The sequence below is a fragment of the Equus quagga genome, chromosome 21 (assembly GCF_021613505.1).
Source record: "Equus quagga isolate Etosha38 chromosome 21, UCLA_HA_Equagga_1.0, whole genome shotgun sequence".
Classification (NCBI taxonomy): domain Eukaryota; kingdom Metazoa; phylum Chordata; class Mammalia; order Perissodactyla; family Equidae; genus Equus; species Equus quagga.
Window position 1 is genome coordinate 25660223 of NC_060287.1, and position 14860 is coordinate 25675082.

Here is a 14860-nt window from a genome sequence, read left to right on the forward strand (position 1 = left end):
TACTAGGTGACATTCTAAAAAATGTTTGAATGACTGGCTAATGAAACTTCAAGTGTGTTAAGTTTTTTAAAAAGTGTTACTTTGATAGGTATAGATTTGAGAGTAGTAGTAATTGGGAGAAACACATAATTATTCTGATGCCATACAGTGTGCATAAGCTGGGCCTGACTGCACTTCCTTTGTGCAGTTGTTAACTGACCCAAGGTAGACACTCCTGGGACTCAAGTAATTGGGTACCAGATGCCCTTAATGCCAGCATGCCAGAGCAAGCCTGTTAACTGTCCTAATAAGTTGTTTTTACCCAAGCCAATCAGTGTTTTCAAGTTGCATGCAATCCTAGCAGCCTTAAGGATACCAAGCCTGTCTAAACTTCCTGCAAGGTTTTTTTTTGGTGAGGAAGATTGGCCCTGAGCTAACATCTGTGCCGGTTTTCCTCTATTTTTTGTATGTGGGATGCTGCCACAGCGTGGTTTGATGAGTGGTAAGTAGGTCCATGCCCGGGATCTGAACCTGCGAACCCTGACTGCCAAAGCAGAATGCGTGAACTTAACCACTGTGCCACTGGTTCAGCCCCAAGGTTCTTCATTAGGATTTGACATACAGTGAACCCTAGGCAAGAAGTATCATTCCTAACACTTGTTGAGTTTATGTTAAGACCCAGTCAGCCATACTGCTTCCAAAATTCCTCTGAAATACCAAAAACAGTGTACAATTGCAAAGTTTTATTTCAGGACCTTATATAACCAACATACAGTGGCACCTGTCCTGTATAATCAGTTAATTTAACTTTTTAACAATGTTCTTAGCTTTTTCAAAACTCCTTACTGATTTTAAGGAAAAGTAAGATCTGCTCTATGAAAACTTTTTAATTCATACATGTTAGGAAATACAACTGTAAATACATCACAAGTATTTTTGTACTTTGCTACTAGAATATAAGGCAGCCATTCAACAAATCATTCATTACTAATTGAAACAAATCACCTCTAGCCTTAAGTTTTCCAGAGCTTTGAAAAAAACACTCAAAATCTAGTTCAGGGGTTGACAGACATCTGGTAGATAAATATTTTAGGCATTGCAGGCCATTTGGTCTGTCATAACTAAATTCTGCCATTCCCTTGTAGAAAGCAGCAGCAGACAGTATGTAAGTATATGAGCATGGCTATGTTCCAGTAAATCTTGGGTGCAGAAACAAGCAGCAGGCCAGACAGAAAATGGAACAGGCCCCTAATTACTTACGTGACTTGCCTTAGGTCCCACAGCTAATTTCATTAACAAGGTTGAGACAGGTCACTGAGATAAAAGAACAGAGGTCACCAGACTGAGGCTTTTGGTAATAACATGTTTATTATATCATCCAGTCAAGGATACAAACATGAAACACTTCTTAATTTAAGGAGAATATGAAAACATCAGGCAATTCCTAGAGTACTACTACAAATACAGCCTTCACCTACAGTAAAAATTAAGCCATTCAGTCGTTTTGGTCATCATCCCAGTCTTTCTTCCCACTTGGAGGCTTGGGCCCACCGGCTGGCTTTGCCATGATGATCTATGAAACAAAACAAAAATCCTAAGAGTATACCTACAAACTCAACCTTTAGAAAGAGAAAGAATATTTTTCTGTGAGCTCGATTCAAGATTAAGCAGTCATCTTGACACTGCATGTGAAACACTGTAGCATGACTGTTAGCTTCCAGCAGTGCGAGAGTTTCCTGCTGCTTTTGTGGTCGTTAACAGCAACAAAATCTATACACATTAGTGAAGGGCATTCCAAGACAGGTACTTCAATAACCCAATGAGCTAAATGTGAAAAATATTTGCATGCATTACTGGCATAAATCAGTTTGGCACCTGATTTGCTATTTATATGAGGGTCATCTTCCCAACCATCTCTATCCCAATCTCCTTGTGGTTTAGGAGCTTTAGATCCACCTGCTAGTTTTACCATTACAATCTAAAGTGGTTGATATATAAATATATATATATTAAGTCCAACACCGAAATGTTCTAGGTACCTATAAATGAGAACCATTCAAATGGCAAGAAGTATGTTTATAAACAAAAAACTCAAGCACCCAATTCCCTGGTAACTCAAAAAAACAAACCAGGAGTCTCTAATTTATCTGCAATGCACTAAACCCAGCATTTTCCAAGTATAACCATCTAACATTTTTACAGGATTTATGTTTAGGGAAAAAAAGGGGGTGGTGACAGCTTTGGGGTCAAATAAATTTCAAAGCAAAATGAAGCTGAAACTGAACTAGTTGGCTTTCCTCAAAGTAGAACCCTCAAATTCTAATATACATTCTGAATCTCAAAACTGGAACTACTTATTTGTTGCTTCCCAAATTTATATGATTAAGAGATCTTTCTGTATGCCATCAAGGGGTCTGGCTTGTATCTCAAGAAACACAAACTAAAACATCTTCACTACCACCTCCAATAGATTCCACACCCTTTTCAGAAACTTCAAGAAATCTAAACCTAAAATTCTTGGCATAACATTTTACTAATCTACAGTAAGTTCAAATTGAATTAAAAGCATTAAGTATAATTTTAGAACCGAAGTATAGCTTGATTTTTAAAAAAGTACCTAGAACAGTAGTTCTCAAACTTTAGTACATCATAATTATCAGGAGGGCTTATTTAAAACAGACTGCTGGGCCTCCTTCCAGAGCTTCTGATTCAGTGGGTCTGGGGTGGGGCCCAAGAATTTCTGTTTTTAACAAGTTCTTAGGTGACGGTGATGCTGTTGATTTGGGGACCATAATTTGAGAACTAGTGAAATGAATTTTTGAACAAAGATTAATCCAGCTGTACATCATCATCCAAAGCCTAGACCTTAATTTGCAAGTCACTTTCCAGAATATATACTATACAAAATTACATACAACTATCTTAAAGCATACAAGCTTACAGAAACAAACTGGTTCACGTAGTGGGATAGGTTCTTCAGATACAGATTTTACATACAGGGTGCCAAGACCAGGGGCACATAACAAGGAACATCCTCACTCACCGTAAAACAAAAGACACCCTTCCCAGTTTAAAACCAAAATTCACAAGTGCCTTTCTGACCAAAGCACTTGTTATAATTATTGTCTCGCTTGGATAAGTGACATTCAAAAAGTTCCTCAGTTCAGAAACTTGCACTATTACAATTTCTGCTTACCTCATGCTTCAGGTTACTTAGCTTTCCCTGTCCCCTTCTATTTTAACTTGTAGGACAAACATTTCCTTAGCCTTCCATTATCTTTACTTAAAAACTCCAAAAACATATTCTTCCACTAAAAACTACCTGATACATCAATATAAGAACACCCTATTAACACACTGAGTACACGAACATCCAATTTCTGTTTATTTTATTTCCAATGAGTTGAAATGAGATATCCAGTTCCACTTTTGGTCATCTTGAGTTAAGAGTAAAGTTCTTCCTTTTACTGAGGGGAAATTAGTTTTGCTGTAACTACCACCAACTAGTCCTTGTTGTGCTTAGAATACATCTAATTTCCTTTCCATTAATTTCTACCTATAACTTGCCTCTTCTAAGATTAATTTGGCGTGATTTTCACGTAATGGATTTATACTGTGTTTCCCACAGTTATAATTTTCTATTCATTAATTAAAGATAATTCATTGCTTAACAATCGGTTCTATAATTTCTAGGAAAATGGATTTAAGTTTACTAGAAAACATTAAAAATTTTTTTTTTTTAAAAAATTATGAATTCTGGTTTATCTCTTGAACCCACAATAGTCTTTACCACTTTTCCTCTGTCACAATTCCTCAAGAAAATGGCAGAAATACTATTATTTTTAACACCTTTAAGATCTTTCAGTACCTCAAGACATAATTTGTCACAGCAGAAAAAATTTCAAATGCCCTGCTCCTATCATCTGCACGGACAACTGGAGGCTTCCTTTTCCTTCAAGTTGGTGGTCTGCAATGTTTGCTTCAGGGCTTTAGGGTCCTTCTTATATTCCATATTAATATTATGTATTAAACTTCCTCTCTAGATTATTTGTATAAAGGGATTCTTAGGTGTAAAAAAGTCTGAAAACTATTAATCTAAATCAGATTTTTTTTTTTACCCATTCCAGTTTAAAAATGGCAAAGGTTTCTTTCACTGGAAAGATTTTCATTTCACATAAGCTGAAATATATTCTGTACAATTTAAAACTATAATAGAAGAAAAAAATAATGTCGTGGGGGACACTTCAGCAGCTCTAAGAGGAAGGTAAAGGAATACTCCTTTGAACAGAATGAGAACTGCACTATGTTCTAGGAAACTACTACTGAACCATATGAAAATTAGTACTTTAAAGATCAAAATTTCACTTTCACTCACCTGATCCACTCTAAGTACAGTGATGGCAGCATTAGTAGCCAGTTTGATAGCCCAATATTTTCCCAGGTAAGTGTCTAGAATACCAGCTTCCAACATGTCCTTTACAGCAGGAACTTCAGCCTGTGAACACAAAACAATTTTCATTCTTTCACTTTAATTTATGTGAAAATGTTTATACTCGATAATAAAAATGCATGGCTCCTTAAATAGTACTAGCAAAGTAACTAGGCAAAAGTAATACCCTATACACACGGTAAAACAAAAGGTTACTAATAAAAACAGAAGGAAAACTAAATTCTTTATCAAACTATTTGTAAAAGCTAATTGTTGTGAAAATCATTTGCTTACAAATCAGAATATTTTTTCACTTTTTTTAATACTTATTACTTCTGTTTTCAGGTTATACATTCACAAAGTAAAACAATTTACGCTCATAGTTTTTTTTTTTCAAATACCTCAATATCAAATCCAACATTTTTATTTCCTTCTTGATGTACGGCGTAAAGTTTAGAGATTACTTCATTCGCTTTAACTCCAGAATTTTCTGCCAATGCCCGGGGAATAGCTTCAAATGCTTCAGCAAACTTCTTAATGGCATACTGTTCAAGTCCAGGACATGTCTAAAACAAAGGTGTGTGTATTACTGTATTTTATTCAAGCAACAAGAAGAAAGTCAGTTTATACAGAGAAAGCCATACCTCTCCATATGAAGTGATCTGTTTGGCTAACTCAATTTCTGTTGCTCCACCTCCAGGTACGAGACGTTTATCCTATAATAAGTAGTCAAAAAAAGAAGGAAAAAAAATAGATCACTAAGAAGCAGTTTGCAGTTTTCTAATCATCCGATTCCAGTCTGCCACCAGACTAAGAGTTTCCAATCAGGCAATGTTACTCAAATCCTAATTACAAATTTTATAAAAATGGAGTCATTTGGGCAAATTATCTTAATGTACATATGATATATGACAAGGGAGGACCAAAGTTTAAAAATTAGACCAGCGCTATACCTTATCTGCATTTCCAGATATGGCACTAAGGATAGTGCTTAAGCAACATAAGGTACATCAAAATCAAAACAACCATAAACTATCCCTTTAAAACAGGTAAAAAAAACAAAGTCTTGATTTGCTGTTTATTCCTTTGCATAATCATTCTAGAAAACTATCATACTCATCAGCAATGGACACTTCAGTCTTAAGTAAAAAAGGTGCTTTGCTTTACATAGGCCATTCATTTGGAAGTTCTCAATAGTCAGAAGTCTGCCAACTGTTTTTTTGAGGGCTTACAAATTACTAAATCAAGATTACTGCTAATACTAACCCTTGTGAGAACTTTGAAAGTATTAACACCGTCGTCTACTGCCCTTTCTATATCATCCATCAGATTGTCTGTAGAGCCTCGAAGCACTATGGTAGAAATGGCACCATCTTCCTTTTCTGTGAATAAATTAAATATATTTGAGGGTTAAAAAAAACACCCCACACTTACATATTTTATCATTTTATACATACCATTTTATACTTACCATGCTTAAAAACCACCACCTGTGTGTCTCCAACTTCTGAGAGGTAAACACTGTCACAGTGTCCCATTTCTTTAAGGACAGGAGTTGTCTGTAAGAAAGTAACTGTTGTAATAAAAATAATCCATAGGTTCGACTATCCTTTAATGTCCCAAATACATACCAATCTAGGAAGAGCTGTAGCACCAACTGTTTTACATAGCCTTCTGAGATCCCATTTTGAGTTCAGCCTTTAAAAAAAACAAAACCAAGACCTTCAGAGAAGTTTTAATTCCATCAGATCCCATAATAAAATGCAAAGATTAAACATGAAACTGTACACTGGTCCCCAAGTCACATTCTTTTTATCCTGCAGGTTCAAGCTCAGAATAGGTCTGGATTGCATTGTACAATCCATACAAAGGCATTTATGGTATTATTCTGGAATTGGGAGAGTTCTTGTCTCCTTAGCTTGTCAAGGGTTTATCGTTCTAAAACACTTCGGGCAGTCACCTGTTCTGCGAGCTGTGATTTACTCTGCACATTAGAATAGGTGCTCGGAGAGGTAGGAATTGTGTTCCCCATGTGTTTATGGATTAAGTTATGTTCCTCATCCCACACTCCAGCTGACAGTATGCACCAGGTTGTGTCTGCTTTCTTAAGCTATTCCTTTTGCCTGGAATGCTGTTCCCTCTCCGTCTTCAAGTAACAACAGCTATTGATTGGTCCTTCAGCTCTCAGCTTAAATGTAAGTGTTCTCATAGGTATTTCCTGTCCCCCTAAGTAGGTCAAGTCCTTCTGCTATTTGATCCAATACCTTATACTTGCCCTTTTTTAAGTTTTCCTGATGTGCTTAATTTATCTGTTCAGTGTTACATCACCAAAAAGCCATTTACGTTATAGGTTAATATAACACAGCTCTTACCTCACCAACATGATATTGTATTTGTTTGCATAATGAAGAGCCATGTCCGCCACTTTGCCACCTGTCACTATGACATTTGCACCGCTGTCAGCAATAGCTTTGACTTGTGCATCCATGAGGTTTTCTTCTCCCTTACTAAAATTCATTAATTCTTCAGCAGTCTTTATCAATACTGTTCCCTACAGAAAATAAGCAAACGTTCTCTTTAAAACCATTTTACTTCTTTGGTGTTCAAAGTCACAGAATAAGATTTTACTGAAGAATTATGTTAAAGATTTGGGAGGAAATATTAAGATAAATATGCATGCATTATGAAGAATACAAAATCTATATGAAATTAATAGAAACTCAACTTGCTCCTATACAGCTCCACTCCCCAAACTGATGCTCTGTTACAGGCACTTTGGTGGAAAAGTTGGGGAAATACTGTAATTTTAGATACGTTGGGCAGGTGTCTTGGCATTTGTTCTTTGACAAATGTCAACTAGTATACCAAAACAACGTTGTTCTCAAACGTTTTCTAAAATGTAGACTAAATGATCAACCACCCCTGCTACCCTCAAAATCTGTGAAACTTAAAACCATCAACAACTCAGATTTTAATTCTAGGGATGAAGTCAGAAGTGACCTATAAACGTAACCTTCAAACTTCCTAACAGGTAGTTTTAAAAACAAACTTAGCAATTTAAAATTTTATTAGCATATTTTTGTTTCAGGATGCTACAGAATCTCAACATTTCTTTTAGTATTTTAATGTAGAGCATATAAGTGCTCATATTCTCTTCAGTGAGCATTCTACTGCTGAGTGTGTAAATTCTACCAGAAGTCAGTGACTGTATATTGGAATATAAACAATATCGTCACCATCTAATGTTTCAAATTTAATATTTAGTATTTGAATTAGGTCTTCAAAGAATATGAATCTGATTTTAAAAAACAGGATCCTGCAGTTTTCAATAATTATGCAGTGTTCACTGAGTTAAGAGCAAAGTCTATCTTGAGACTTTAGAATCATAAAACAATCTGAAAGGGCAACCATAGCCTTTTAAAGATTCTGAAGCCTACGTACCTTAGTTTCTGTTATCATGCCATCAAAAGGACAAGAGTACACCGCTATTTTTGCATCTTTGACAGATGTTACATCACCTTCAGTTTCCTTCTTAAAAACCATGCCATGCAATACTGAAGAGGAATGGATACCAGAGCCCTAAGGAGTTGAATAACAAAATCATCAGAGATCTCACAAAAACAACATTAGGGCTAATTTGCTGATTCTGCATGCACCAAAAATATCCTTTCCTAAATAAAGTAATACGCCAAGGCAGTGACTGGGTATAAGGAGTAGGGTGGTAGACACACACAGCACAGCAGTCTACTCAAGGAAGGAACCACTGTGGGAATGAGCCACTGTTATGGAGGTGGAGGAGGGGGTCCTTCAGTGTACTCAGAAGAAGCAAAGATAGAGAGCAACTGCTCTAAGCCATTCATTCACTCATTCACCAAGTACTTGGTGCTGATGTACCAGGCACAGCCATCAGTACTGGGGACAGAATAGGAAACAAAGTTTCTGATCTCAGAAGCATACTATTTAATGGGGAAGGGGCGACCGTACACAGAGGGAGTCAGAAAACACACAACATACATATAAATACACACCCACATAGCTAGCACAGCTGCTTATGGAAGCCAAACTCAACTACACTAGCAAATGCGAATGTACAAAACCACTACAACGCTAAGTTCTACTATATCAAGCACATACATTTTTATGAAACATATACTCTTATTTCAATACTAACATTAAAGTATGAATTTCATTATTGTAGAGCAACAGGACAACTTCCATCCCATTCAGAAATTGCCTTCTAAGCTTATTGGTATAATTTAGCATAAATGAAGAACGCAAAAAATTAATATTTTGTCTATGTACTATTCTCATCCTTCATGCTGTCATGGAAAAAAGATGACTTTACAAGTAGATAATGTCAAACCCTTTAAAATTTAACAGGTACCACAACCTAGCAATATTAAAATATTATAAATAATGCCTCAAAAGGCAGCAAAGTCTTAAGTGTCCAAAACCTGAGGTAAAATTTAGGTTTAGATTAACACTTTTTTTTTTTTTTTGCAAAAAAACAATTGACCTATCTAGATAATGTTAATGCATTTTCTAAACTTACCAGAATCTTACAAACTCTGATGTTATCAACATTGAAATGGCCGGAATCAGGAAAAATAGATACTGTTAAGAAAATGAGACATATCAAAAGATATCTTGGGACAACAACAAGAACATCTTACTCATGTTAAGACATTTTTATTTTGGATCTTTTCATTTACTGCTATTTACTCACCACATGCCTGAGCAATAAGCTTGGCCAGAAACGCTTCGTTACCATATTGTTTACTCATTACAGAGGTATGAAGTAGAGATGATACTTCATCAATATCTCGAAGATTTTTTGCAGAACAACATACCAAATCAGGAAGAATCTCATGGGCTTTTCTGCAGGCAATTTCATAACCTTCTATGACCTTAAATGTAAAGAGCAAAAGTTGATTTCTTCTAAGAGATCACTTTGACACAACAAAGCTTACTTTGGTAACCAAATGAAAAGGGATATCAATTTTCAGTATAAAATGAGAAGGTGTACTTCCAGAATATTCATAGCAGAACCTACTAGTTAAAAGTGTATGCTTTGGTGACAGCTCAAATTTGAACGCTAACTTTGTTGCTTACTTGCTAAAACATCTTGACTAAGATTTTCCAACTCAACTTTCATTTTCCTCATATAAAATAAAATGGGATTACTCTTAATAGGCCTTACTCATACGGTTCTTGTAAGGATAGAAGGATATACTGCAAGTGAAGCATATGTACTACAATGCCTGGCACACAGTAAACTGCTCAATGTTAGCTGTTACTATGATAACGATTCTTATTTAAGTTTGAAGCGACAGGGGTGTGTGTGTACATATATATACACACAGACACATACACAGGCAAAAATTAAATAGGAGTACCTTATAAAATGAACACTTGCCTCTGAAACTGACAGGCCAATTCTCAGAAGCTCTTCAGCTAATTCCAGAAGAGCTCCAGCAAATACCAGAACAAAGTTTGTGCCATCTCCCACCTCTTGCTCTTGCATGTGAGAGGCCATTACAATCATTTTTGCCGCAGGATGCTGTACCTGGTAGAAGGGGTTTGAATTTAAATACCAAGTTAAAACATGTGATCCTCAAAGCAATATAAAGTCATTCATTTCCATTCTTCTTAAATTAATACACTGCACTCTGCCTGTGGGCCAGGTAACTCCATTCGATCACACTGCTATAGGCTACTCACAGCGTAGCCACAAGATGACACCCCAAGTCCCTCTAGGCCTACCAGCACAAAGGCATCACTACACATGAAAGCAACTTCCAACTGCACCTTCTTCTGATGGCCAGTCATCCATCTCCATACTTAAGGTTGAGAACATTATTATATGTGCACTAAATTAAAAAACAAAGTAATTCCAACCACTATGTCTAGACTTTTTTTTTTTAAAAAAAAAAGGCTTCAGGAGAGCTAAGACACATCATTTAACTTGGTCATGAGTCTCAATTTCTATGTATACTTTTATTGTAAGGGGTATCAATTGTGGTTTAAAAAAAGGGACTATAAAAAAATGTTTCTTCAAAAAAATGTACCAAAATTGTTTTTTTTTTTCCCTTAGGGATTTAGATGCTGGTTTTTTGTGTTTTTTTTTTTAGAATTGAGCAACATTAGAGCAACAACTGATAGCAGTGAGAAAACTAGAAGTCGACACTACGGTTTTATTCTGAAGACAGTATCCTCATCACACCTGACTAACTCTTGAGAACATCACTGCATGTAACATTCATGGTCACAGTGAAAAGTCCCTCCGCAAACATCATGGGGAATTAAATTTTTGTTCAATACATATTTTTAAGAATATATTGTTATATAAGAAGTTAGAGAAATGTTAACAGATTTATAAGTTTCACTTAAAAGGATTACATTCTGATAGTTTAAGAGCTAAGTTCAGGAAAACTCCTGAGGTTGAACATATCCATCAATTACAAAGCAGCTAGGCGAGGAAGGGCTCTGTATGTTGCTCAGGTCTCACACCTTCCATTACCCTGCTGGCAGTATCTATTCTATAGACTCTGTAACATCAAAACTACAGGTGAACCAAGCAAAATTCCACCAACTGATTGTATCATCTTAACAAAGCCAGTGGTTTGACTTTCTTTTTTTAAACCACAGTTTTCAGTATCAGCTGTTTCTGCATTATGGAATAATTCACTTCAGTGTCACACTCTATAGAACAAGACAACATATTCAAATTGGTATGATTATTAGCAAAGACACTTTTGACACAACCAATTCCTCCATAAATTAATAACTCAGGAGATTTTTTTTGAGTGGCTAACACGTTAAAGAGAACTCTATAATTACGAAAATCTGTGTAAAAGATTTTCAAGTTGAAAAAAATAGTCCCTTATTGTCGAATCTGAAATAAGAGGTTTTTTCTCTGTTAAAATATACTCAATTTCTGGTGTCACCAAAATATTTCTTGGCTTTTTAAACTTACTTCTAGCTCTCTTAAAATAGTCGCTGCATCATTTGTCACAAACAGCTTCTCCAGGTGGTTGATAACCATTTTGTTCATTCCTCAAAAATAACAGAAAAAGAAATTCATTACTCAAATCCTTCGCCAAATACCCAAGAAAAATTTAGTCAAGAAATATAAATTTGTATCCATTTCTTAAAACAACTTTGCAAGAACTCAACACATACTAACCTGTTCTTTAAGATTCTCTCATAGCCCCATGGCTTTTCCTGACCACATACTCCTATTATTTTCCTTTCTAATCTCCTATAATGTTTTCTAGGGAGGATGCCAACCTCATCACATTTTTTGTTCAATAAAAATAAATTATATTAAAATGTACAAAGACCAAAATAATTTACTCAAAAGTATATTTAGTTTTTTGCTTACTCCCTAAATCTATATCAATTCATTTGATGGTAGCAAGCAAGAGAGAGTTTTCTCCCTTAAATTATAATGTCACTTTACGTAAAAGAACTGTTCACCATTTGTCACAATGAACATTAAGTACTATCTCAATAATAACAGCACCATTAATTCTTCTATCCTCTCAACAGGATAAAAAGTAACATTTTGATTCCTATTTTTCTAAAGAGATATAGGTTGCCAATTAAAAACTGGAAACACTATACTGGTGTCACTGAATGATGAAATAACTTTCAAAGCCACACTATATGATGGCTAAAACTGTCAATTTAAATATAATATCCTCAGAACAAGTTTGAAAGAGCTAGTACACAAAGTTCTAGTACTGGATCTTTTAAAACGTGAATTTAGAAGTTACCGTTTGGTCCATATGCTGTACGAGTTGTCTGGGCAAGCTCCTTGCAAGCCTGTATATTCCTGTACACAGCCTCTTCTAATCCTGAAAAATGCTGTAAAACAAAACTTCTGATTAGACAGGCCAGTGAAAACAAGAACTGATTCATCTGTAAAATGGAGGGAATAATAAGAGTACCTACTTCACTGGACTGTTGACTCAATCAAGCAAGATTTATGTATGGAAAGCATGGTGCTTGGTATTCAGAAATGATCCATACATTTGCTCACTAGTTGAATGAATAAAGCACGACAATTTTAGGCACCACAGGTACCTACTTATATATCAAAACACAAAGCCTATAATTTTTTTTTGATGCAGTGAAAAGTGCAGGAAGAGTGCTAAGACTGATTAGAGACAGCATATGGAGCCATTTCAGGTACAAACACCTTTTCAGAGTTTACCAGGACCTTCTGACTAAAAGTTGAAATGCAGTATGAACTTTTTCTTACTGTGTTAAAGCCTGAGCATTGTAAAGCCAGCAGTCCCATGTTCACTGGGAATTCCCACTTAATATACCTGTCTCCAAACTCTTTAGGGACTAAAGTGTACAGGCTTTTGAAGTGCAACACAATTCCAATGTGTACCTATTGAAAACCTGCTGAATCGCTTGCTCACAGTACTAAAATTCGCAAATTTTACACTGGACTTTTTTTTAGAGTTGGGATTTACCTGTGGCCTCAGATAGGTTTCATGAGCATACTGTTCATGTGAACATTTTTCTAGAGCTGCTTTGCCCAAAATAGTAGCCAGTGGCCACATATGGCTATTCAAATTCCAAGTAATTAAAAATTCAGTTCCTCAACTGCACTAACCACAGTTCAAGTGCCCAGTAGCTGCATGTGGCTAGTGGACAGTATATGGGACAGCACTGATACAGAACACTTCCATCACTGCAGAAAGTTCTATCAGTCTGTTCTGGGGTATAAGGCGTGGCTTTTATTAGATAGATAAGAGGAACTGTGATCCTAAGAAGGTTAAGAACCACTTTAGAAGCAGCGTCTTCATCGACAAGGGACAGACTCTTCCAGCAGCATTTAGTCTGATCTCTTGGCTTATACTCTTACATCATCTCGCTTCCCCCAGGAACAGCCCTCTGATCATCAATCAGATGCCATCAAACCCTTCAGTAGTTTCCCGTCACTCTCAGGATAAGATGTAAATGCCTCCTCAGGGTTACAAGGCCCCATATGTTTGGCCACTGCCTAAGGCTATTGTAAGTTCATCTCTTCCATTCTTGCCTTCCCTCGGTGACCTTCAGTACCATCACCTTTCTTACTGCTTCCTTTTAACAGGTCAAACTCATTCTACCCTCAGGGTCTTTGTACTTACTGGTCCTTCAGTCCAGGACACTCCTCTCTTTAGTGTTGGATGGTTCCTTCTGTCATTCAGAAACTGAGCTAAGAGCTCTTCCCTGAATATCTTATTTAATTGTTCTATCTACCTTGGACCCTTGCCTTTTTTTGGAGGCAGTCTTTCTTTCTTCTTGCCATTCTCTCCCACAATACTGTTTATTTCCTTTGTCACTACTTTAAATTAGCCTTATTTATTTGACTATTATTTCTGCTTCAGGAGAATAGAAACTACGAACAGTTTTCAGCCTGAATTTTTAAAGAAAAAGTAACCAGTCGATGTCATTTTCAGCCAATTTGTTTCACCAATACTGACATTAAACCCCGATATTTATTTAGTATACTCGTGTTATCCCCGAAGTGCATCCTGCCAACAAGAACCTAGTTCCGTAAAACTTAAAGTATTTTTAAAAATTATGCTCTTGAAATTACGTTCAAGACCTGGCCATAAAACAAAGCAGTCTCATCAATTCAGGCCAGGGCGTCACTTATCTGCGAGTTACACACGTAAGCTGGACAGTTACGACTTAAAGGTAGCACCTTTTGGTCCAATCTCAATTTAAAGATGAGGAAAGAAAGACTCTGGTGGGCAAGTTTTACAAGGTAGCTAGCATAAGTTGAGACAAGAGCTCATTTGGGTTGTAAGTGATGTTCGTCCTACTATAACGCACTAGTCTGCGAACTAAGCGCGGAACCCTCTGTTTCTCATTTGGAAGGAAGGTGCCAAGAACCGGCCCTTGCTCCTCGCCTCTCCCCTCGAATCGCCCAATCCTCGAACTGTGTGTCAATCGGCTCGGCAGTCGCCCAAAGCAATCTCACCTCCCGGTTACTGATGCAGGGAAGATGCACAAGGGCGTTACGCTTGCCCAGTCAGTTAGCGCAAAACGGGAATCCTGCGGCCTTGCCCCTCACCCGCCGCCTCTGCCCCCTCGACCCTCCCCGGGGTCGGAGAAGGACGGAAATGTCCGCGGGCCGCGGCGGCCAAGCCCTCCCGAGAACACCTCCCTTTCCAGAACCTTCTCTTCCTCCGACTACTGTCCGGGGAGCACGCCGGGCGCGTTACTAGGCCCTGCTCCCTCGCTGCGGCCACCGCAGCCCTGCGCCGGCTCTCCCACCTCACCCTCCCTTCCTCACCTTCGCTCCTTCCTTGAGCATCTGGGCAAAGCCCGGGGCCTTGGGGACGTGAAGCGCCATGACCAGTATGCAGAAAGCCTTCACGCGCTCACTCAGATCCGGAGGCAACGAGTGGGACGCACAGCCTCCTGGGAACGCAGCGTGCCGCGGCC

The 14860-nt window shown here is 37.3% G+C and overlaps 1 protein-coding gene across 1 annotated transcript; it reads right to left on the bottom strand.

Annotated features, from left to right (window-relative positions):
* Positions 1-1328: 1328 nt before the first annotated feature.
* On the bottom strand, positions 1329-14860 carry CCT8 (chaperonin containing TCP1 subunit 8). Its single transcript, XM_046648320.1, has 15 exons — positions 14709-14860; positions 12187-12277; positions 11385-11464; positions 9825-9974; positions 9135-9315; positions 8961-9022; positions 7850-7987; positions 6781-6959; positions 6040-6106; positions 5880-5967; positions 5675-5790; positions 5053-5124; positions 4810-4974; positions 4355-4474; positions 1329-1552 (listed from the first exon to the last, which is right to left on the bottom strand). The coding sequence occupies exons 1-15, from the start codon at positions 14766-14768 to the stop codon at positions 1475-1477; spliced, it is 1647 nt and encodes a 548-aa protein (XP_046504276.1). The 5' UTR covers positions 14769-14860; the 3' UTR covers positions 1329-1474.

Coding starts and splice junctions, on each gene's coding strand:
- CCT8 (XM_046648320.1), bottom strand. CDS start 14,768: ATGGCGCTTCACGTCCCCAAGGCCCCGGGCTTTGCCCAGATGCTCAAG. Junction 5,125..5,674: donor CTTTCAAAGTTCTCACAAGG/GTTAGTATTAGC, acceptor TACTTATTATAG/GATAAACGTCTCGTACCTGG. Junction 4,475..4,809: donor ATGTTGGATTTGATATTGAG/GTATTTGAAAAA, acceptor TTGTGTTCACAG/GCTGAAGTTCCTGCTGTAAA.